This window comes from Pipistrellus hanaki, assembly GCF_964339955.1.
Source record: "Pipistrellus hanaki genome assembly, chromosome: 2".
NCBI classification, from domain to species: Eukaryota; Metazoa; Chordata; class Mammalia; order Chiroptera; family Vespertilionidae; genus Pipistrellus; species Pipistrellus hanaki.
In genome coordinates this window covers 18579152-18604876 of record NC_140504.1, presented here as the reverse complement: position 1 = coordinate 18604876, position 25725 = coordinate 18579152, and the positions used below count along the sequence as shown (strand labels likewise).

Below are 25725 nucleotides of genomic sequence, written 5' to 3'. Positions count from 1 at the left end.
CAGTCCTCCTGACTGACCGATACACACTGCAAAGACACACAATCACAAACCGGCGGCTCTCTCCTCAAACAGCCGACCCACATTGGCCTCCACAACCTTAGGTCCACCCTGAGTGACCCCGAACCCACCTGCATGCTACAAGACGCTTCTCCCAGCTCCTCCAGGTTCCTTTGGAGCACGTGCAGTCTTGCTACAGCAAGAAAAATAAACCACATTTCTTTTCATTACAATCAGTGTGCTCCTGATGGCTTTTGGTTGGTGGGGCTTCAACACAAAATACCTTATTGTCTTCAAGGACATATTAAATTTCATTCTGCTCTTCCAGGAATCCTTAAAAAATGCTTCTCTCAGTATGCTTTGTATCCTTCCATTTCTTTTTTCTTTTCTTTTTTTCTTTTTTTAATATATTTTATTGATTTTTTACAGAGAGGAAGAGAGAGGAAAAGAGAGTTAGAAACATTGATCAGCTGCCTCCTGCACACCTCCTACTGGGGATGTGCCCGCAACCAAGGTACATGCCCTTGTCGGGAATTGAACCTGGGATCTTTCAGTCCGTAGGCCGACGCTCTATCCACTGAACCAAACCAGTTAGGGCTGTATCCTTCCATTTCGAATGAAGTGTCTTCTTGCATTTTCTCACTTTAATCTAGCATCAAACCATGTAAAGCAAGTAAAGTACGTATTTTTGTCTCCAGTGCCCAGCGAGGTTGAGACTAGTGCAAGTTCATCCAGGGAGTTATGAATAATGCCATGTAAGACCTCTGACTTCTCCACCTCTGAGAACACTCCAACACAGGGGGAGGAAAGAGCCAAAAGTTTATATCAGTCCCCTCAATGAAATACATTGGGGGCACCGGAGCTCCCATAGAGGCACACCAAAGAGCTGAGAGTGGGCTCGGGAACAGTAGCCACTGACACCTGAGCACCTGCACCAAGGGAAAGGCTGGCCAAATTAGCTACTCCTACGGCCCTCGGTCTATACATGCACCGTCTCATTGGGGATGGCCAGACTAGGGAGACTATCGGAACTGGAGGCAGAACAAAACCTGTATTCAAGTTTCAACTCGGCTATTGATGTGTATGTTAATTGCTTCCCCAAGGGGAAGAGTGATTAGAAATCCCCAATCCTGACTCCATTGACATTTTTATTTTATTTTTTTTATTGATTTCAGAGAGGAAGCGAAAGGGAGAGAGATAGAAACATCATTGATGAGAGAGAGTCATTGATGCCCTCCACCGGGGATTGAACCTACAATCCGGGCTTAAGCCCACGACTGGAATTGAACCCAGGACCCTTCAGTCTGCAGGCCAACTCTCTATCCACAGAGCCAAATCAGCCAGGGTCCTAACTCCTTTAAACACTCCATCAGTGCCCTTCTTTAACGGCCACCACATCTGGAGGCACCTTATTCCAACCCTTCACCCACTATCTCCCACCAGCTTCACAGGCGCCATCTCCAGGCTTCAGAACAGCATAGCCTCCCCAGAGGGTGTTCAGAGAACCTGCAGCTACACTGCCCCTATGTGTGACACCAGCAACTTCGTGAGATGTAATGGCAGCAGACACTTGGCTGGTCATTAAGACTTCCTCCAAAGCATTGATAAGCTCACCACTGAAGAATAAGCCTTGAGGTCCCAACTTCTGACACACGTTATGTCCAGAATTATCTCCTTCCCAAGTCAGCTGAAGCACTGGGATGGGGCTGGGGCCAGTTTGTATTTTTTAAAATAAATATTTATCAGCCAAAACTGTTTTGGCTCAGTGGTGGAGCGTCGGTCTGCAGACTGAAAGGTCCCAGGTTCGATTCCGGTCAAGGGCATGTACCGTGGTTACGGGCACATTCCCAGTGGGGGGAGGGGTGCAGGAGGCAGCTGGTTGATGATTCTCTCTCATCAATGTTACTAACTCTCTGTCCCTCTCTCTTCCTCTCTGTAAAAAATTAATAAAATATATATATTTTTTAAATAATTTTAAAAACCATGTAGCAAATGTAAAGCATTCCGAAATATGCAACACATAATCTCATCACCAAAGAAAGAGGACAACCTAACAATTACCTGGTGAAAGTTAGAGCCACATACCTGACACATGTGTTCAGAAAGCACTTATTGAATGAATGAATGAAAGAATGAATGAATGAATGCCTCAAAGCTAAGCAACACATTTTGCTCTGTTAAGCATTAAGAAATCACTTCAGTTACTCTTAAACTAGAAATATTAACATGAAGCATAAGTAATTGAAAAAAAAACTGAGATATAAGATACACTCACAGATGCATTTTTTTCAAAAAGAATTCCAGCACTGTGAGATGTCCCTTTGTCTGAGGAGATAAGCACAAGAGACTCAAACAGATGCTGCTTGCAGCCTGGTTGGAAGAGTTCGGCAGATGCTCTTGCCCCTCAGGGACTAAGGCTGCAGTGTTCGGGGACAATTCAGCTGCTTTTCTCATCTCTAAAGTAAATAGGATTTAGAAATCCAAATGGTGAAGCAAAGTGAAAAATTCAATAAATCCAGCCTGCAGGGAAGCCCTCTGCTGAGAAAACTGTGAGTCTTCCCTCCCCACTCCCCACCCCCAATGCCCATCCTGCATATGTGTGCTCTCTAAATATCACAGTTGCTGCAAAACTTCAAATGGCAAAGGCCAGAGGGGCTTCCAGACTCTGCAAATGCAAGGCAGTATCATTCTTCAGAGACCCAGATTGGGGCTTCTCATTAACGCGGTTCCTTAGGACAGTGTTTTTCAATCTTTTTTGGGCAAAGGCACACTTGTTTCATGAAAAAAATCACGAGGCACACCACCATTAGAAAATGTTAAAAAATTTAACTCTGTGCCTATATTGACTATATATAAAGTAATTCTCTTGAATAGGAATCAAATAAACACAAAGAAAGTATTTTATAATAACTTTATTATGAAATATTAAGTAAACAAAATAGTGAAAAATTATAAAATTCTTGTCTTGTCTGCACCTACGGCACACCAGGCAACATCTCGCGGCACACTAGTGTGCCGCGGAACAGCGGTTGAAAAACGCTGCCTTAGGAGGGTAGTTCACCCATCTAGCCAAGTCTGCACAGAGAGGATCAATGTACAAACAGGCTGAAAATGAAGGGACAGGGCAAAGGAGTCTGTAAAATCCAACCACCATCTGCCACTCCGGATCCAACAGCACTAGGGTAGTTAAGTTGCAGGAAGCGTCCCTCTGGCTTGTAGAAAAACATTACTTAGGCAAAGGTGGAGAAGGGCACTTGGTGGAGTAGGGTATTGAGTGGAGATAAATGAACACATTGAGAACAACCAAATGGGAAGATCAGAAATGTGTGCCTGGGTAACAGGCAACAGCAACAACTAGTGTTGGGCTGTGCTGCTGCCCAAGTCAGGCTCACCCATGGTTGTTGACATGACCTCAGTCAGGCATGACATCCTAGGCACAGCACATACACATTCTTCATTTCACTCTGCACTGCCCACATAGCTCATGGCAAAGAGCCATTTCTCCCTCCACCAGCAGCACATGAGCATTCTCCTGTTCCCTTATCTTTGGCCACCGTTTGATATTATGACTTCCTAACTTTTAACAACTGAATTGTGGGGAAACTGAGTCATTTCATTTTAAATTGCATTTTCTGATTACATTCACTTAAGATACTTAATAATTATCCAAATTTCTCTTTCTACTCATTAGTTATCAATAGTCTATTTCTGGCTTTTCTGGCTGTAAGTTAAAATTATGTTCAAGAATTCCATGAATAGCCGAAACCGGTTTGGCTCAGTGGTAGAGCATTGGTCTGTGGACTAAAAGGTCCCGGGTTCGATTCCGGTCAAGGGCATGTACCTTGGTTGCGGGCACATCCCCGGTAGGGGGTGTGCAAGAGGCAGCTGGTCGATGTTACTCTCTCATTGACGTTTCTAGCTCTCTCTCTCCCTTCCTCTCTGTAAAAAATCAATAAAATATATTTTTTTAAAAGAATTCCTTGAATAGTCTATGGTAATTCTAGAATCTAGATGGCAATGCCTTATTGGTTTTATACACTGAAAATAGTTGTTCCAAGCTGTTTTCTGTAGATTGCTTCTCTATGATGACCATTGATGAGTAAGAACCTTTACTTTTGATAAAAATAAATTTTCCATACCCTAGCTGGTTTTGCTCAGTGGGTAGAGTGTCAGCCTGCAGACTGAAGAGTCCCAGGTTCGATTCCGGTCAAGGGCACATGCCCAGGTTGCAGACTCGATCCCCAGTAGGAGGCATGCAGGAGGCAGTCATTCAATTATTCTGGTCATTGATGTTTCTCTCTCTACCTTTCTGAAATCAATAAAATATCTTTTAAAAAAAATTTTTTTAATGTCCAATGTAAACTATCTGGAGTCTTATTTAAGAAATCTGTCCTTAAACAGCAAGACAAAGATACTCTCCTGCATTTCCTCCCATACACTTTAGTTTTATTTCTCATATTAAGCTCCTTAACCCACCTAGATTCCACATAGAGACCTGGACATTCATACTGCTTCCTAGTGGGCAATAGCAATGCAGCTGCAGCCAGCTGTGCCATACGGGACGGTTGGCAAAAATTCACAAATCTTCCCATTTTTCAAGAGAAGCCAAAAATCTTGCTTCTTTCTACAATGTCTCCTGATATTAAAAACATAGTTTTGCCTAAACAAAACATTTATATATGCACGTGGAGGGCTGGGGATGGTGAGGGAGTCAGAGGAACCAAACGCGCCTATGTCTCCTCCAGGCGTGGAGTGCTCTCTGGAGTCCAGCTCAGTGCAGTGCACAGAACAGGTGCTCAGTCAGTAGTTACTGCCACAATGAACCTACGTGGGCTCGGAAGATAATAAATGTCACGTTACATATGCCTTCCCCTTACTGAATAAATGCCAAATGTTTATAGTAATTACGATGGATAATAAATCTCTTGCTCTCCTGGCCTTAAACCACAAAATTCATGCAGCCTCTGGCTGCCTCGCATTTGCCAGGCCACTCAGCAGCGCATTAGCACTCAAAAATAAACCTCCTGGGATCAGCCCCATCAGTCTTCACTTCCTGAGTCATGAACTAAACAGTATTTCTCGGCTGCAACAGAAGCTGAAAAACAACCCTGAAGTCCTCATTGAGATTTAATGACCTAAGCTTCTTTTCTACAGCTCTCCTCTTATCCTTGGGAAAGAGTACAAGATGTCCAGAGAAGAATGAAGAAGAGTTTCTAAAAGAAACCTGAACTGTCAGCAGGCCAGTCTAACTGTAAGCACCATGGAAATTGTTCAGACCATCTGAAGTTGGGTCTACCACCCACTATGCTATGCTTTTCTCTTTTTTTAAAAAAAAAAATATTTTTTTTTTATTGATTTCAGAGAGGAAGGGGGAGAGAGAAAAAGAAAAAAAATATCAATGATGTGTCTCACTGATCGGCTGCCTCCTGCACAGCCCACACTGGGGATCAAGCTCACAACCAAGGCGTGTGCCCTTACCAGGAATCAAACCGTGACCTCCTGGTTCATAGGTTGATGCTCAACCACTGAGCTATGCTGGCTGGACTACTGATTTTTAAATCTCTGGATACTTATTAACAACTTCAGGGAAATCTATGTGCTACATCATTTATTCAATCATTAAGTAGAAGTACCAATTCTTGAATCTAACTAATAGGAATAAGAATGGGATGCTTGCCCAAACCTGTTTGGCTCAGTGGATATAGCGTCGGCCTGTGGACTGAAAGGCCTCAGGTTCGATTCCAGTCAAGGGCATGTACCCTGGTTGCAGGCACATCCCCAGTAGGGGATGTGCGAGAGGCAGCTGATCAATGTTTCTCTCATCAATGTTTCTAACTCTCTATCCCTCTCTCTTCCTCTCTGTAAAAAATCAATAAAATATATATATTTTTTTTAAAAAAAATGGGATGCTAGTTGTGTATGTTTGAAAAACCTTAAGGAGATTAATTATGGACATAGCACTTTTCCCCTAAAAAAAAAAAAAAAAAAAAAAAGCACTAAAATAAATAGTTCTATTCATTATATCATTAGATCCTTATCACCAACACTGTAAAGATGCTGCTTTCTAAAAGAACCAGAAACTGGAATTTTCTTGCACTTAGCTCAATATTTTGTCTATTAAGCTTTTACTTAGATATTAGAGCAAATATCGATCACCCTAATGTAATTAGGTAAAGACATCTTGACAAAAGGCTCTCATGTTCCTCACTAATCAATGTGGCCACATTAAGTGGAAAATTTTAAAATATACTTTTCTCTGTGGTGTTATTTTTTTTTAATGTGTTGGCAAGTGATATATTGCTAAACAAACTGTAATATGAAACTGCATGTAGAATAGCATTCTGAAATATGAAAGCGTATTTAATTAGAATTCAACACAGTATTTGGGTAACAGTGAGATTAAAGTGAAATTCCTAGTTGCTTTTCTAGTATCTAATGTGTGTGTGTGTGTGTGTGTGTGTGTGTGTGTGTGTGTGCTAGAGGCCCGGTGCACAAAATTCATACACAGGGGGGAAGGGGTAGTGGTGTCCCTCAGCCCAGCCTGCACCCTCTCCAATCTGAGACCCCTTGAGGGATGTCCAATTGCCTGTTTAGGCTCCCAACTGCTCACCTGCCTGCCTTCCTGATTGCCACTAACTGCTTCTGCCACCAGCCTGATCACCCCCCACTCCCATACCAACCTGACTGTCTGTTCCCCTGCAGCCTGTTTGCCCCCAACTTCCCTCCTGTGCTGGCCTGGTCACCCTTAACTGCCCTCCCTGCAGGTTTAATCACTCCCAACTGCCCTCCTCTGCTGGCCATCTTGAGTCCACATGGAGGCAGGATCTTTGACCACATGGGGCAGCTATCTTGATCTTGTGTGTGGGAGTGATGGTCAATCTGCATATTACTTTTATTAGATAGGATAGAGGCTTGGTGCATGGGTGGGGGCCAGCTGGTTTGCCCTGAACGGTATCCCAGATCAGGGTGGGGGTTCCCTTGGGGTGTGGGGTGGCCTGGGCGAGGGGCCTGTGGTGGTTTGCAGGCCAGCCACACCCCCTGGCGACCCAAGCGGAGGTCCTGGTATCTGGAATTTATTTATCTTCTACATTTGAAACTTTGTAGCCTAAAGCAGAGCCAAGCCTTCTTCTTGCTCCGTGGCTGCAGCCATTTCTATTTGAATTTGTTTACCTTCTATAATTGAAACTTTATAGCCTTGAGTGGAGGCCTAGGCCAGCAAGGGCAGGCGGAAAGCTTGGCTTCTTCCATTGCCTGGGAACCCAAACCTCCCTCCTGCTCTCTATGGCAGTAGCCATCTTGATTGGGATTAATTTGTATACTTTCTCTGATTGGCTAGTGGGCATGGCTTATGGGTGTAGCAGAGGTATAATCAATTTGCATATTAATCTTTTATAAGATATATATATATATTATCATTACAATAATCCAGTAACAATCTACAAAACAAAACAAACAAAAAAACACCCTATGTAGCTATATGAAATATAGCTTTGAGAACAGTAGAATTTTTCTAAAAAAGAGAGAATGACAGATTTTTGAGAGTTTAAGATATAAACTCAATATTGATTTAAGCCATGTTAAAACAATAAAAACTTTTCAATACAATTGAATTAAAGTCTTCTCAGATAGCAGGCCAGACCAGATCAATGCTGTGAAGGAAACATACTGGAGCAATGGAGCTAGCTGAGAGTAATGAGTAAATTGGTTCTGAACAAATTTATTTCCTCAAACCTCATATTTGTAACTCGCTCATATACACTTTTACTTTGATGACTTTGATTAACTCTGATAACATAGTTCTGAACAATGAAATGGATCCAACTTTTGTATCTAATAAAAGTAACTTAAGAAATTGGGAAGATTTGATTAAATATAAATATGAAAGAAGTGTTTATATGTATGACTTTAATTTCAGAAACACAAATACACACCCCTTTAAGCTAATCATTTAAGTAAAAAGCTTCCCAGTATTTTATGTCCACTATGCTACTGTTAACATTCTAGGCAAAATGCTGCCCACCCTCTCACATATGTAAGAGAAAATTACGTTCATTATCCAGAAATCCCTGATATTCTATGCAACTTATTTCCCATGTCCCGATAGTGTGTCCTCTTTGCTCTTGCTTCTGACTTTCTCATGAACACTGAAACTTTACGACAAATTGTGAAAGTGGTTTCCTCCTTTGTGACGCATATTGAAGACAAAGGCATTAAAGTCATTTCACATTAATTTAGCAAAGCGATTTTATGCCAACATTATCACAACATACAAGTATGCCATGAACAATTACATGATTATCTCACAACTATACTACTTACTCCAGTTAACAAAATATTTCTTTATGAAAAGTCTGTTCCAAAGGTTACATTCACTTCTCCATTTAATACGTAAGGTCATAGTAAATTCAAAGACAGAGAATTTCTTACCTTAGATACCTGTATTCTCCAAAAGCATACACTCCACTTCAGTTACTTTTAGTATACTCAAGAAATAGCCAAACTCCACCAGAAGTTTCATGATTTTGTTAATCAAAGGGCCTTTAACAAAGTCCAAAAATGCCACAGGAATCACCAGTGAACAAAGAACCTAGTGGGTAGGTAAATTAAGATGGAGGTGCTCAAAAGATTCTCACTCAGGAATTTAGGTTTCAGGCAGGTAATCTCTAGCTCTCCAGAGAATTATTCTAATACATTTCCAGAACTCTGAGTAGGTACAGGACTAGCTCAGTATCAGTTTCTTGATCTGGCCAGACTCAGATTTGGAGAGATGGCTGTAGCATAGGGGTAGACTGCCAGGCACGTGTGGCTCAGTTGACTCGTGGGCTAGGTCAGTTTGATTCCAGGTAAGGGCTACATGTCCCGGCCTGGGCTCAATCCCCAGTAGGGGGCGTGGCAGCTAATCGATGATTCTCTCATTGATGTTTCTCTCTACCTCTCCCTTCCTCTTTCTAAAATACATGTACACATATACATATACATATACATATACATATACATATATATATCAAATAGATTGAGAGAAGCAACCTCAGCAGGGGCAACATTTATGTTCGCTGCCTTAAATATCACCAAACAGACCTTTGGAGCAACAACAATGCAGTGTTAGACTCATTTCTGGAGTCTGAACTAATTTAGCTGAGATCTTCGACAAGGCAGTATCTATGGGCTCCTCATCTATAGGTTGGTCTAAGATTTTAAACCATAATCAGATAGGCCAGGTACATTCCTCATTAATAATTTGTTCCAGTGGAGAGACTTAAAACTGCCAATGCTTGAGCCCCATCAAGATTCACATTTGAGTTTATGATGGGGTCTGGGCATGACCCTAACTTAAGTCCTCGGGCAGTAGTAATGGGCACCCAGGGTTGAGAACCAGTGGCAAAAAGAGGAGAGTTGGGTAGCATACCTGGGCCTCTTCAATATTAAGACCAGGGCTTGGAGCTAGCATCTGACTGGGAGAGTCCAAACCCCTTGTCATTAAATCAAACACTCAGGAATATAAGAGCCAAGGAAGCCAACATCACTATTATCAACACCCTACAGTGGTAAAATACTCTAAGCTCCTATGTCACCCGTGTGGCTAAGCTATCTCAGTAGGGACAAAAGAAATGCTTTCCGATGGTGGAAGCATCGAACTTGTATTCAGTTTCCTATTATATTCTTAATTTGGGACAATGAAAGGAGCCTCCATTGGGGTGTGTCCTCCCCACATTCCAATGAGAATTCAGGAAAGAGGGGAAGAAAGGAGCAGGAGTGGAGAATAGTGAAGGGGAGAGAATGTAAAGGTAGAAAGAAACTGGGGTATAAATTGGGCATGAGTGTCAGAGGAATTTCTGAAAGATACTATTTCCAAGCACTAATCACTAACTGTCAAAAAGATGATTAACACTTTGTAAGTATATTTAACCCCAATGGTCAATTACACTGGTAACTTCCTGTTAGGCCTTACTATAAAGGCCCATGGAGCATTACCTCTTCAAGGCAGAAAGTTAGTTGCAAGCCTGGATTTGAGCTCTAGCTCTGCCAACAATTACCTGTCTACAACTGATTGTGGGAGACTCTTATACTGGTCTCAGAGCAAAAGAATATTCTGCCAACTTTCCCAAAAACACACCATGAAGAGATTGCCAGTGGGTACATGTTGATGGGCATTTTCCAAGTGTCATGATCACAATGGAAGATTCAACTGTTCAAACACTGCTTAGGTATGCTTCAAAACAGGGGGTAACATTTGATTTTACAATGTATTTTTATATTTACCTTTGGGTTGTATCTGATGTGGGGGGGAAAATTAAAGGACAGTCCCACCTATCTAATCTGAATGCCTTCTTTCTCTCAAGGTTTGATTAAAGGATTTCGGTAGAACAGGCTCTCAGGAGCTAAATCCAAACACACCAAGAAACAAACTTTTACAATTCTTACTTGGCTACATGCATGCTGCTGCTTCAGGAAGAAGGCAGCAAAAGATAGGTTGTTAAATATTGTATCTCATTCTTAAATATTCTTTTGTATTTCCCAATCTTAGGAAGAAACGATGCTTTCAGTGCTCTGCTATCTTCCTTCTAATAGGTACAAAGAAACAAGGTATATTAGAGAGATACCCAGGTGAGTGGAGAATGACAGGGATGCAAGTCATGACCTACCAAGGATCATATTTAATCTGAAACTCCTTAGGTATCTATTACTAAACTGAGCTTGTTTCCTTACGTGTAAACTGGGATTATAATCTTAACATTTCTCAGATGCTCAAATGAAATATTCTGAAGATATAGAATAATACTGTATGGCACAAAACAAGTGTTTTGCAGAGGAAGAGTTGGTATCAATTTTCAGGGAACTTCTGAAATTTTATTTTTTTCTGAATCATGTCAAGGTGTGCTTTGGAGAAACCATTTTCCAGTATTAAGCAGGACTATTTAAGAATGGGTTTAGTGACTAAATATCAGGAAAATAACAATGGTTAAACATTTTTTAACCTGATAACTTCAAAATTTCTCAGAGCTTTGAATGCAATATATTCTATCAGTCCCCAAGATGGAAGGACAAGTGAACAGCACTTTCCAAGCTTCCATGGTCTAGCTCTTTACATACCATTTCAGTGGAGCAATGTTCCTTTGAATGCACTTTAGGGATGGGGACACAAAAAACCACTATTACTACAGATTCCTAGTATCTGCTTAAAAACAAAATCATGACACTTTTGCTAGAAATTTTTCACATAAACATAAATATTTGTAAACCTTTTATAGGTTAATTCCAGCTCTAAAGGCCAGATCACTAACATAACCTCTTTTCAAAAGGCCATGATGAATAACCCATCATCAGGACAGAAAAGGAGCCTTTCAAGTTTTGTAGAATTCACTGGACTCCTTGGTCTCAAGTAAGAATATCGGTTACAACAGACAGAACTCTTCCCTCGACGGTCCAGCAATAGTTTCCTTGTACTCTGGGCCAGCCAGAATGAAGACATCTGCCACACATAATTTTATTATTTGTCTAACACTGAATACCATACAAAATTTTGTACCTTAATACAGAATTTTGAGAATAAGAGGCAGCAACCTGAGATGGAAGTGGTATAAGAAAAATATAGACACCTAAAACTAATATGTTGCATCTCAATTATAATTCAATAAACAAAAGAAGGAAAACATGGTAACATTCTTAAATAGTAACATCAGCTAAAATACTGAGAAATGGTTGTCGAATGTATGTCTAACAATGCCTATTTTTATAGTGCTTACATAAATATTACAAAAGATCTGGTAGAAATTGGTGGCAATCAGAACAAGTCCTACACCAGTTCTTGAATCTTCTCTTACAGTTGGTAGGATTACAAAGTTTGGCAACAGTGTGCACAGACCAAGACTAGTAAATCTTCTGGGCAGTGGGTAATGAACCTCTTACTAGGTAATAGAAGCTGTGGGCATGCATTTGTAAGCTGCGGGCGTGCATTTGTAAGCTGCAGGCATGTCTTTGTAAGCTATGGGCGTGCATTTGTAATCTGCGGGCATGCACGATGGTCTTCGTGGTCTCAGAGCTTCCCCTCTGACCAAACAAGATTAAAGCCCTCAAACTTGTTGCTGCACCAAAGCCAGTCTCTTCTAGGAAGAAAACAGAAACTTCCTAGGCAAGGCTGCGATAGCAGGCAATAGAAGGCAGGGAGGATAAAGCTCCTTATTAGTGAAAAGGCTACGTGAGCAACACGACATCTACGGGAAACAGGATTTGCAAACATTTTCAACTGAGACCACTCATAGTTTCTTTCTCCCATGGCTGTGGTATCGTAAAATTCTAAAGCACTTCCGCAAATTCCTGGTGCTTTTCATCTTAAGGTAGCTTACATTTATAATGTCAGTGTACTGAAAAAGTGGCTAGAACAGCCCACCTATACCTTTATCTGACATGTTCATCACTTCCTCCAACCTTTGGAGAAAACAGTTACTTACATGGGAACTCAGATTCTCCAACAGGCATACATACTAAGTCACAGAAGTTTTCTAACAGCTCTTAGAAACTGGCAAGGGAACTTGGAAGCCCATTACTACCCCAAAGTCACACACCTCCATATATCTTCATTGACAGACATCAACAGCAACAGTAAGTTTACACATAAAGAACAAGTGAGGCAAAGGCAAATGCAGTGTCAATTTGTCTGAGTGTAGGCAATGATGCATTGATTATACCCGTACAAACTTCAGTCCCCTTTAGTTATCCCCAACTGAGCCTTCAGGCCATACATTTTTGCTGTGAAGAATTCAGATGTAGTATAGCCAATCCAGCACTCTTCACAGTACTGCGTGTCAATACTGGGAGTGGTCTCTAATTAATTTAAACTGCACACAGTACTTTAGTGAAACAAGAAGTTTATTACTCCCACTCAGTAGTTCCTGGGGGCTTTGATGTTAAGTCATACATAATTCGAGAAATACCAGGAATCTTCTTAATCTCAGTGACCATCTTTAACACCACCTGTCATAAAACAAAGATTATAATTAAAAGAGCCAGAATCCACTGCATGTCTAAAAAACCCAAAGGGTTTGCATTTGCAATTTGAAACTGTAATCTATTTTTACTATTTGTTTCTATGTACAAGGGATGGCCTCTGATTAATTAGGTAGTGAACCTATTTCCCTCTATAGGTGGAAGTGACTTAAAGTCAGTACTACTCAAAGTACGGCCCACAGATAGGTGCTAGCCTATAGGTTATGTTTGTCAACAAGTGTTTAGAAACATTCATAGCAACTTCACATTGCTCTGGCATCTAAACATAGTATTTTATGTGTTTAAGCCAATTCTTCACAAGTTATCTGTGGCTGAAACAATTCTGAGACTACCAAGGCGGTGCATAATGCATTTTAATAACCACTGGCAAGTGTACAGGAGGAGAAAGCCTGGTCACTGAACAAAAACTTGGCAAATCTGAGTCTAATAGAAAACAGACCATAAGCCACATTTCCCAGTCCAGCTGTGCAGCTACAACCAGAACCTTGCTTTAGCTACTGGAGCTATATGGAGAGGAACCAAATTGCAAATGCATATGCAACTCTAATCTATAACTATTTAATTAGCCCAGGTTGTGGGCTCAATCCCCAGTAGGGAGCATGCATGAGGCAGCCCATCAAAATTCTCTCTCAGAGCATGCAGGAGGCAGCCCATCAAAATTCTCTCTCATTATTGATGTTTCTATCTCTCCTTCTCCCTTCCTCTCTAAAATCATTAAAAATATATATATTTTTATTGAATTGCTGGTAGCAGAACATTAAAGAATTCTTGGGCTTCTGATCATAATGCCATCAATTCTCATCCTTATTTCCAATAAACTTTTCTCCAGTCCTCGGGTTTTCTTCTTTACTTAGAAAATATTATTTGTGAAGTAGAGGTTGGTTGGCAAAATTAAATAGTTATAGATTAGAGTTGGTTGGTTCCTCTCCATATAGTAATTAGACATCTAGAGGGTTATAATACATTTAAGGCCTTTTTCTACTACAGTGTACTGAACAATCATGTGGAGATAAAAAGGCCCATCTTCTGAACAGAAAACCAAATATCAACATTGTCATAGTCTATTCCACTCACCATATTATAAAATGAATGAGGTACTGAAAATACACATTAGAAGGAATATGTAAATTACCTCTACAGGGATCTCATTGCCAGGTGTTGCAGGTATACCAGTCATGAAATCACTAGTAATAAAGGTTCGAATAACCACAGATCTCTGGCATGAAGGCTGCTTCTGAAGTGGATCCCGATCAAAATGTAATGGTGTCAAAATCACTGGCATCTGACTGATTTTTCCAGCATAACCTAGAGAAAGGAAGTTAACATATAGAGCCAATCGCCATCCATGGAAAAGCACTGCGACCTAGTTCAATAAAACCCTACAGACAATATCTGAAGTCACATACACACACCAGTTAGGACAGCCATTGAGCATTGTTTCCAGCTACTCTCAAGCATTTTAAGTAAACTCAATCACAAATACAAGTAATAAAATTTGACTGTGGTGCTATGTTATAGTGATGACACTTTATACACATGTAATATATATTTAAAGCCTATTCTTATAATTCATGGTGGTTATGATGTAGAGGAAATACAGTTAAGTTCTTGCAAGCCTCTGGTCACATTTTCATCAACCAACCAGTACATACCTTGTTTTATGTGTGTTTTTGTTTAAAGACACCTAATTTCATATTTATTGCAGATTAACATTGAACTCATTGCCAACAGCACTAAAATTCAGGCATGAACCTTACCTAACCTACATATTTTCTTTCTGAGACACATCACAGCCTTCCTGTGCTTAGAAATCTAGACAGCACCTCAGCACTATGCTTGGAGGACATTTTAAATAGTGAAATCACCAACGAAAAGCATGAAAATGCCAAAAATATGCCACTAAATAGCCTACAAAGAGAACATCTGTTTACAGTATGTAGACAAAGTACTGCCTTGTTCAACATCAGTTGCAAGTTGGGCAACTCAAATTTTTTGCCACTCTGCACATGTCTGCACACAACCAAAGGGTGGATAAGTTTTTTATGAAGGCAATATCATAGAAATATCCATAAACATGAAAACACCTAAAAATTAAAAATCTTATTATTATACTAGAAATCACAATGCCAAGCATACAAATTTTAGTTAGAGCGTGCAGTGATAAGCAAAATGAGCAACTTACCAGACTCCCTGAGAATGTTCTGAGCCTCAAAATCAGCTTGGCGTAAAGTACTGAGCACCCCTGTTGTCAAGAAAGTGGGAGTAACATCTGTAGGAGGCTCTTTAACTGGTGGGCCAAATATATAGACAACTCTAGGAGGGGACAAGAGAAAATTAGAGAGAATTACAATTTAGTATGATAAGCAATACCTTTTTTCCATTTACTTAGGCCCCTCTCCTACCCATTTCAAATCCCCAAATGGGTTGGTTAGAATATAAAATTATAGAGGGGTCTATGTTCTATGTACCTTCCTCCAAGTGCATTCTAGAACACTAATATCTTAGAATGTGCAAAGATATATGTGATTATCATATTCCTCTTTTCATATTATGTCTTGGGTTAGAGTGTCCCCAATGTACCATATCCACCTGGAACCTGTGGTGAAAATAGGATATTTGTAGATGTAATCAAGTTAAGATAAGGGTAGGGTGGCCATTAATCCAATAATTGGGTGTCTTTCTAAAAACAGAGAAATCTGGGAACGTAACACAAACAGACAGAAGAGGTAATGTGAGAATGAAGAAAGACTGGCGTTAGACTGCCACAAGCCAAGGACTGCCAACAAACACCAGAAACTAGGAAGAGGTAAGAAAGGATCCTCCCCTAGAGCCTTCACAGAGAGCATGGCCCTGCTGAGACCTTAATCTTCGACTTTTAGCCTCCAGAATTGTGAAAGAATGATTAATTTATCTTGTTTTAGCTTCTCTGTTTGTGGTAATATAAATCAGTAGACCCAGGAAATTAATACTCAGAAGCTTGGGGAAATAATGAGTTGAACAAATAAATAAGTTTTTACCACAAAACTTCAGAAATTGTAATATGCTAATATGCACTGGAAATATCCAAGATGGGGCTATAGTGCATTTCCCAAACTTATTTGACTACTCAATCTTTTTTTCATTTGGGGCAGCATTGATCCTAAGGAAAGATTCTCCTTTCCACTTTATTTTTTTATTTATTTATTTTTTTAAATATATTTTATTGATTTTTTACAGAGAGGAAGGGAGAGAGATAGAGAGCTAGAAACGTCGATGAGAGAGAAACATCGACTAGCTGCCTCTTGCACACCCCCTACTGGGGATGTGCCCGCAACCCAGGTACATGCCCTTGACCGGAATCGAACCTGGGACCTTTCAGTCCGCAGATCGATGCTCTACCACTGAGCCAAACCGGTTTTGGCTCCTTTCCACTTTAATAAAAATGTCACCAAAATGGACACCAAAACATGGTATCCTACTATCATAGTTCCTTCTAAAAGGAATAACTCACTAGTGCTTTCAGTAAATATCTATTTGAAATATATGAAGATACACCACTGAAGGTATTAATAAAAGTAGGGTTTGGAACATAGCGTGAGGAAGTTAGGATCAAACAACTCAAGAGGAATCTTACCATCGTTTGGCACTGTTGTACAACTTTCACTCAGGAAAAAAGAGGCAGTCAGGGTAGAGATAGGAGTGCCACCTTGCCTCCCCATTCCAACTCTAGTCAGAGACAACTAACTATCACTTTCTCTTAGCCCTATCTGTCTTTAGCAAAGAAAATAAATCTCCCTTTGCAATCTCCCATAGCTTAGTGATGTTTTTCTTTTCTTCTTAATATCCTATCTAATAAAAACGGAATATGCAAATTGACCATAACTCCACAACAAAGATGGCAGCACCCACAGCCAATGAGGAGGGAATATGCAAATTGACACAACAAGGTGAGAGGTGGAAGGTGGCTCTGGGCCAGAGTGAAGGAGGAAAGGTGGCTCCCTGCTGGAGCGAAGGCGGAAATGCGGCTCTGGGCCGGAGCCACAGGAAGGAAGGCCTATTCTTGCACAAATCTTCGTGCATCAGGCCTCTAGTATACTAGAATAAAGCACACAGAAGAAAACAGCAACAGATCAAAACCACCACTACCACTAACTACTTGATTGCCTCCTCCAAAATATACTGTAGCAGGAAAAAAAGTTTTGTCTCACAGAAAGTAAGACACATATCTACTTAGCAATATATTTCCTAGAGCTCATAAACAATCCTTAAAGGAAAAGGCAAGTAGACAAGAGAATGCCACAACTTGATTTTTTGGTCTAATTTTTACAAACAAGGGTGATAATAAATGTGCAGGGATAGGTAAAAGAGCAAGACTGGAGCAGTCTCTCTCTGTACAAAGATTCCAAGATTTCATCATGCCAATGGGGGTGGAGATTAGGGGGGACAGACACCAAAAAAATGGGAAACAATTTTAAAATTTATTTCTAATTCCTAAAAAGGAGCTTTGCAAAATCTAAAACTTGTCACCAAAGTAGATATATCTGTATCTACACTTGAGCCTTTTGGTCCTTCAAAAAAACACTTTGCCCAGTTGGTGTGGCTCAGTGTTTGAGGGTCAACCCATGAACTAAGAGGTAACCAACCAGTTTGATTCCCAGTCAGGGCACACATGTCCAGGTTTTGGGCTTGATCCCCAGTTTGGGGACTGCAGAAAGCAGCCGACCGATATTTCTCTCTCATTGATATTTTATCTCTCCATCCCTCTCCCTTCCTTTCTCTCTAAAGGAATCAATAAAAACATGTTAAAACAAAACAAAACAAAACAAAAAAAACTTATCCTTCTATTACACCTTATCACCTGCTCCCACTGTAGAACATACCTGTTAATGTTGTGACACATGCGAGGTATAAGCCTAGCCAGGAAAATAAGAGATTCCCAGTCAGGCTCATCTTTACTGGAGATTCCACACACATAACTGTAGGAACGACAATCACCCTGAAAGTAAAAACGCATTCAATAATTTTAATGGTTTTGCAGATGAGTGGATTAAAAAACTGTGGTACAGCTACACAATTAATACTACACTTTTATAAAAAAGAAAGAACTTTTACCATTTGCAACTGGATGGAACTGGAGAGCATTATGCTAAGCGAAATAAGCCAGTTGGAGAAATATAATTATCACATGGCCTCACTCATATGTGGGATATAATATCAAACATAATTTGATAAACAAGCAAACCCTATAGCAAGTCATTCTTTGAGTTTTTACTTTTGGTTACAGATCACAGATGTTCCAAAACTACAAAATCTCAGCCTGAATACTGAGTTCCTATAACCTTGTTCACTCCATAAATATTACATAAAACATTATCTTTTTACTTATTTTCATATTTCGTTTTCCTAAATCATTCCTATTTGAACAATAGTGAAAAGAACATCTGTAGAAAGTTATGTCAGAGAGGAATGGATTCACACAACTCACCTGCACACCCACAGTTTTAATTGGCAGCAGGAAGGCATTCAGGGAATGCAGACTTGTAATTTGCATTAGCTTCTCCTGGTCCTCTTCTGTTGTGCAGGCTTTGACTCTTTGTAACAGTGTATGTGGCTGAAAACACACACACAGGTATTTAAGATTTCAAAAAATAAGGTACTCACTCTTTTGGTATCTATTACTATCTTATATATATCTACACTTACTGTTTTATAGCAATAGATCCTATTGGGCATTTCTCTTTGATTTGTGTGTACTATGCAGTATAAACCCTAATCCTGTTTTTATTCTTTTAGAGTTCCCCTTAAATGTTATGCATAATTAACAAGAAAATCTCTCTAACCACTTGGAAAACAATGCAAGCATCTTTAAATGCTTTAACTCCAATCAATCCCCTTGTGGTTTACATGTTATATATTATTGTAATATTTTTAAAACAAACACCAATTATTACAGATCATTATTTTTATTATATATTCCATGTTTGCTTGAATGTTACCATTTTCTTTTCTGTTTACCATTTTCTTTACCATTTTTGTTTATCATTTATTTTTGTTTACCATTTTTTTCTTGCATATCATAAAAAGATCCTTTTGCTTTTCCTAAAATCAACCCTTTAAAACAGTTGTTCTCAAAAAATAAATAAAACAAAATAATAAAATAAATTAATTAAAATAAATTAACAGTGGTTCTCAAGCCTTGCTGTACACTCAAATTACTTGATATAATCAGGTTCTATCTTGGATTAAATAAGAAATTCTAGAAAGAAATGGTCCAAGCATAGCACTTCAAAAGCTCCCCCAACTCTTGCCAGTGTGGCTCAATTGGTTGAGTGTTGTTCCATGCAACAAAAGGTCAATAGGATTTGATTCTGGGTCAAGGCACATGCCCAGATTTCCAGCTGGATCCCCAGTAAGGGGCATGTAGCAAGAGGCAGCCGGTCCATATTTCTCTCTAAAATTAATTCATACTAACCCCCACCCCCACCCCCAGAGGATTCTAATACACAGCCAAGGTAGGTGTATCTGCACTGTTGGTAGTAAACTGTTTATCTGAAAATGTCTTTATTTTGCCCTACTTTTAGAAGACAGTGAATCTGTTCACTATTGTTCACCATTATTTTCTCTTGGGACTTTGAAGTCTTGCTTTTACTACAGCTTTCTGTATGATAGTGTTTCCTTTGTAGATTAAAACAACCTTTCCTCTGCAGCTGCTTTGTCTTTGGCAGGATGCAGTTTTGCTAGGTATGCCAACTCAGTATCAAATTCTTTTCATTTATCCTGATAGCAATGTGTTACCTTCTCCTGAATCGGAGGCATGGTTTCAACCACTGTGGAGAAATTCAAATACTTTTGTCTATTACCTCCTTCTGAAAGTATGTTAATGTTAACCTTTTCATTCTATCTTCTATTCATTGTTCTGATTTCTGGTAAACTTTTTAACATCTTTCTATAGCTGTTTAATTTCAGCTATTATTTTCATTTGTACAATTTAATTTTTAAAAACGGCCCAATCATTTTTTATATTCTTATTATATACCTTATTCTTATTATCTATTGCTTCTTTTAATTTTATGTACTTTATATTATCTATCTGCTAATTGCGGTATTTGAACTGTTGGGAGGGTTTTCTGCTCGTTTCCACTAGCTCTGATTCATGGAGTCTTATTTCTATACATATTTTGTAATTTTTTTATTGTGCTCATATTTGCTAGAACTTTATCTATGGGAATTCTTTGAAGCCTGAAGACATTCCAAAGAGTAAATTAATTTACATTGCTTCCTGCCTGACACCTGGAAGCATTACCAACCAAGGTCTACTTTAAATAAGAACTGAATTATTAGCTTGCAGATTTTCAGACAACACAGGTTATGAATTTAGGCACCAAAACTGCAGATGGACTGGAAGACTTCCATTCTTTCTCAATCTGGAGCTGAAATAATTCCCCTTGTTTTCTTATAACACACATAGAGTATTTTAAAACAGCTTTTAAGAAAGTAAACAAATGGGACTAAGCTTCTGCACAGCAAAAGAAACCATCAACAAAACAAGAAAGCCACTGCATGGGAGAACATATTTGCCAATGTTATCTATTATAAAGGTTTAATCTCCAGAATTTATAGAGAACTCATGCAACTTAAAAGGAAGATAAACAATCCAATCAAAAAATGGGCAAAGAACCTAAGTAGATACTTTTTGAAGAGGACATATGGAAGGTCAAAAGACACAGGAAAATATGCTCAAAGTCACTAATAACCTAAGAGATGCAAGATCAAAACAACAATGAGGTACCATCTCACACCTGTCCAAATGGCTATCATCAACAAATCAACAAATGACAAGTGCTGGCAAGAATGTGGAGAAAGAAACCCTTGTTCATTGCTGGTGGGAAAAGCAGACTGTGGCAGCCACTGTGGAAAACAGTATTAAGTTTCCTCAAAAAGTTAAAAATGGAACTCCCATTCAACCCAGTAATTCCACTTCTAGGAATATATCCTAAGAAATCAGAAACACCAATCAGAAAGGATATATGCACCCCTATGTTCATAGCAGCACAATTTACAATAACTAAGATCTGGAAACAGCCTAAGTGCTCATCAGCAGACAAGTGGATTAAAAAAGGGTGGTACATCTACACAATGGATTACTAAACAGCTATAAAAAAGACGAAACTTTTGCCATTTGCAACAGCATGGATCGACCTGGAGAGCATTATGCAAAACTAAATAAGCCAGTTGGAGAAAGATAAATATCGCATGATCTCATTTGTGGAATATAATGAACAACATAAACTGATTAACAAAAAAGATCCTGAGACAAAGAAATACCAAACGGACCATCAAACCTCAGAGGGAAGAAATCAACCAAAGGACTTGTATGCATGCATATTAGCATAACCAATGGACGTGGACCCTGGGGCTGTGGGGGCTTGTCCTCGGGGGTGGGAGTGGCCAGGGAGGGGTCGATGGGGGAAAAAGGAGATTTCTATCTATATCTATCTATATAAAACCCTAATATGCAAATCGACCAAATGGCAGAACGACTGGTCACTATGATGCTCACTGACCACTAGGAGGCAGACCCTAAACGCAGGAGCTGCTCCCAACCCTCAGGCCTCAACCAGTAGCAGTGGGGGTCGGGGCTGGTGAGTGGGTGGTGCCAAACCAGCTAAGGCTGGTCCAAGCAGGGTCCCCTGATCAACCTGCTATGGCTGGGGTTGGGGCTGGCAAGTAGGCTGCTCCAGGCCAAGGTGGGTGTGAATAGGGACCCCAATCACCCTGCTGGTCAGTCGCCCCACAGATCAATTGTGATCACGGGCCAGGCATAGGGACCTTAACCATGCATGAATTTCATGCACCAAGCCTCTAGTATGTAATACTTTAAACATTTAAAAAACAATAAAAAGAATAATAATAATAATATGAAAACTTGGTGGAGGAGCAACAACAAAGCAAAAATAAATAAATAAATAAATAAATAAATAAATAAATAAATAAATAAAACAAAACACCTTTTCATTTCTAGCATTTTTAAGGATTCAGGGCAACCAATCTGCTATATAATTGAAAAATAGGAGTCTGCATTTTAAGTGTTTATGTAGAATATTTTCTTCATAGTCATTCCAAAAGTTAAATTACTCTGAATTTTCAAATCATGAAACCCTAATAAAACCACTGTAAATTCTGGAGTACAATAAGAATCCATTCAATTCCTTTTACTGATTAGTTGAGTCTGTTTAAAACTCCCATCCTCTATAATAAAAGGCTAATATGCAAATCACTGAATGGCAGAACAACTGGTTGCTCTGACGTGCACTGACCACCAGGGAGCAGACACTCAACACAGGAACTATGGTGGTCAGTGAACTACCACAGGGAGAACGCTGCTCGGCCAGAAGCAGGGCTCATGGCTGGCAAGTGCACCAGTGGGAGCCTCTCCCACCTTTGCAGCAGTCAGACATCCCCAGAGGGCTCCCGGACTTCAAGAGGGTGCAGGCTGAGCTGAGGGACCTCTCCCTGAGGGCATGATTTTCGTCCACCAGGCCACTAGTAATATACAAATCCAACCTAATTACCTTTTTAACACTTGCAGAGAAATCAGCTACTATTTTCAAAATGTTGTTGGTTTCAGGAAAGTCCTTACAAATGTAAGGTTCTTCAGCACATATTACTCTAATTGCCAGGCCAGGACCTAAAGTGAAGAATAATAACTTAAAAATTATTTTGAAATGTTAATATAAAAATATCACTACTCCCAAAATATAAAACCTCTCCAAAAATTAATATCCATGTGCCACTTCAAGTTTTTTTTTCCAGTTTTACTGACTGGAAAATTTATTATTTTTTATATAATTGATATATCACCATTGCAAATAGTTTCTATTGTGAGGACCAAATAAGACAGTATTTGTAAATTTTGTAGCAAAATGACTAGAAACTAAAAAAAATGTTTGTTCCCTACACACCTTTTTCTTTCTCTCAAGTTACATTTTCCTTGTGATAATAAATTCTTTCAAAATTGTCTTAATTGATTTTTCTTCAATATGAAGGTCTAAGAACAAATCAAACAATTCAATTTCAATTTTACCTGGAAATGGATGCCTGGAAACTAACTCTTCTGGAAGTCCGAGTTCTCTGCCTAAAATTCTTACTTCATCTTTATGGAAATCTTTCAGAGGTTCTATTACTTTTCCCTATATGGGGGAAAAACAATTAGCACAAATTAGTAACCAAAATCACATGGAAACAGAGTAATAAATTACTGGATTTTCCTATTGTCTTTTACCTCAGATTTAAAAATCAGTTTTTAAAACTTCATTTCCTCCTGTATGCTTAGTCATTAGATAAACATTTCAGTGACCTTATTTCTCTTTGAAACACATTTTAACCCTTTGCACTCCGCTGTCCCCTCTCAGGGGACATTGGAATTCTAGCATATCACTCGGATGTCCCCTCTCAGGGGACATTGCAGTTTTATTAGTGATTACAGGGAACTGAGTTAATTCAACGCACGTTTCGCAAAGTAGCGTCGAGTAGCTGGTAGCCAATCTCCAGAATGGTTCGGAGTAGCTGGTAGCCAATGTCCAGAATGGTTCGGAGTGCAAAGGGTTAAATATAAACCTTTTAAATATAAATAAATCAAAGCAAATCTTCCCCTATCTCTGATATAGTTTTCGTTAGAATACAAGGAAAATTAAATATATACTAGTTTTTCAAACTGAAACTCTCCAAATGATGCCATCAAGAAAGTAAAAAGACAACACAGAAGGTAAATCAAGTATCTTTTTTTTAAAATATATTTTATTGATTTTATTATTTTTTATTTATTTATTTTTTTTTTTTACAGAAAGGAAGGGAGAGGGATAGAGAGTTAGAAACATCAATGAGAGAGAAACATGATCAGCTACCTCCTGCACACCCCTACTGGAGATGTGCCCACAACCAAGGTACATGCCCTTGACCAGAATCAAACCTGGGACCTTTCAGTCCGCAGGCCGACGCTCTATCCACTGAGCCAACCTGGTTTCAGCCAAATCATGTATCTTATAAAAGACTGGTAACTAGAATATATAAAGAACAATTCAATGAAAAGATAAACCAATTTTCAAAGGGGTAAAGTATCTGAATTGATATTTCTCCAAAGAAGATACACAAATAGCCAATAAGCACATGAAAAGGTATTTAGCAACCTTAGCTATTAGGGAAATACAAGTCAAAATCACAATGAGTTACCACTACACACTAAGAAGCACAAAATAAAGAGAGACATAATTCATAGCCATTATGACAGCTACTATCAAAACAACAGAAAATAACAAATGTTGGCAAGATTTTGAGAAATTAGAACTCTTAGTATTGTTGATGGGAATGTAAGGTGGTGTAACCACTACGAAAACATGAAGAAAGCCTCAAAATATTAAAAACTACAACTACATGATCTTGCCCAGATAAGAGTGGCTCAGTTGGTTGACCAATGTCCCATGCACCAAGAGTTCACCAGTTTATTACCAGTCAGGAAGGGCACATGCCTAGGTTGCAGGCTCAATCCTCACTTGGGAGCATGCAGGAGAGCACTGATCGATGTTTCTCTTTCTCCCTCCCTCCCGCTCTTTCCCTCCCCTCCTAAAAATATCAATAAAACATTTAAAAAAAAAAATACCACTACATGATCTAGCAACCCCACTTCCTGGCATATATTCAAAAGAATTGAAAGCAGGGTCTACAAGAGATATGCACAAACCCAGATTCATAGTATAATTTCCAATAGCCCAAAGTGGAAGTAACCAAGATGTCCACCAACAGATAGATGGATAAACAAAATGTATACATACATACAACAGAATATTATTCAGTCTTAGAAAGGACATCTTAACATGGATTAACCCTGAGGACCTATGGTAAGTGCAATATGCTAGTCACAAAATGATTTTACTTATATAAGCTATCTGAAGTAGTAAAATTCATTGAAACAGAAAATAGAATGGTAGTTATCAGGGGTTGGGTAGAGAGATTAAACAGAAGCTGTTGTTCAATAGGTGTAGTACATTTTCAATTTTGCAACATGAAAAATTGTAGAAATCTGTTTCACAACAATGCAAATACACCTAAAAATGCACACTTAAAAATGGTCAAGGGAAGAAGAAAAAGGCTTATGGGAAAGTTTCATAAGTTTTTACCTACCTCTTCTCTCAACTTCCTGATAAGCTCTGTGTCATTGTGATGGGTTTTGATGAGTTCAGCTTTGCCACTTGCAACAAGGGATGCACTTTCAATTAGATCAGGCCGTAAAGTACCTTGGGCAAGGAAAACCTCCTCAGGTTTCAGGTTCATTTCTCCAATTACTTCATTGGCAATCTATAACCAACCAGAGTAAAAGAGCCTTTTAAAAGATGACTTTTAAAAAGACAGCAAAATTTTATACTTTCAGCTAAATTTCTCAAAGTCCTTGTGCAATATTGACAGGATGAAATGTACCAACCAGAGTTTCCCCCCCCCACTCTTATAGCCCACTTTTCTAGGTAACTACACATCTATGAAAACGTGAAAAAAAGATCATCCAACTCCCAAAATAAACTCCTTTAACAACTTATGTTCTTTAAAGAAGATGCTTTATAACATGATTCAAAAAGGTATGCAGACATTCCCACTCAAAAGCTAAAAAATAGTCACTGAAATACTAAAAGTCTAACATCAACTGAAAATACCTATTTTTTAAAATAGTTAAATCAATAGCAAAACGTAAGTATA

General features: G+C 39.1%; 1 protein-coding gene and 1 long non-coding RNA gene across 2 annotated transcripts in view; one reads left to right on the top strand and one right to left on the bottom strand.

The window, feature by feature from the left end:
* LOC311617530 overlaps window positions 1–25725 on the top strand; it is a 537075-nt gene that overhangs the window by 66412 nt on the left and 444938 nt on the right. The gene's annotated exons all lie outside the window — the stretch shown is intronic.
* The window catches only part of GMPS (guanine monophosphate synthase), a 47315-nt gene continuing 29806 nt past the window's right edge, over window positions 8217–25725 (bottom strand). Inside the window, exons 9-16 of the mRNA XM_084873859.1 lie at window positions 25159–25332; window positions 23066–23171; window positions 22554–22669; window positions 18467–18592; window positions 17862–17977; window positions 15185–15315; window positions 14135–14307; window positions 8217–12969 (exon numbers count right to left, since the gene is read on the bottom strand). Of these exons, the coding sequence (XP_084729985.1) occupies window positions 12868–12969; window positions 14135–14307; window positions 15185–15315; window positions 17862–17977; window positions 18467–18592; window positions 22554–22669; window positions 23066–23171; window positions 25159–25332 (1044 nt within the window). The 3' untranslated portion in view covers window positions 8217–12867. The remainder of the gene's footprint in view (window positions 12970–14134; window positions 14308–15184; window positions 15316–17861; window positions 17978–18466; window positions 18593–22553; window positions 22670–23065; window positions 23172–25158; window positions 25333–25725) is intronic.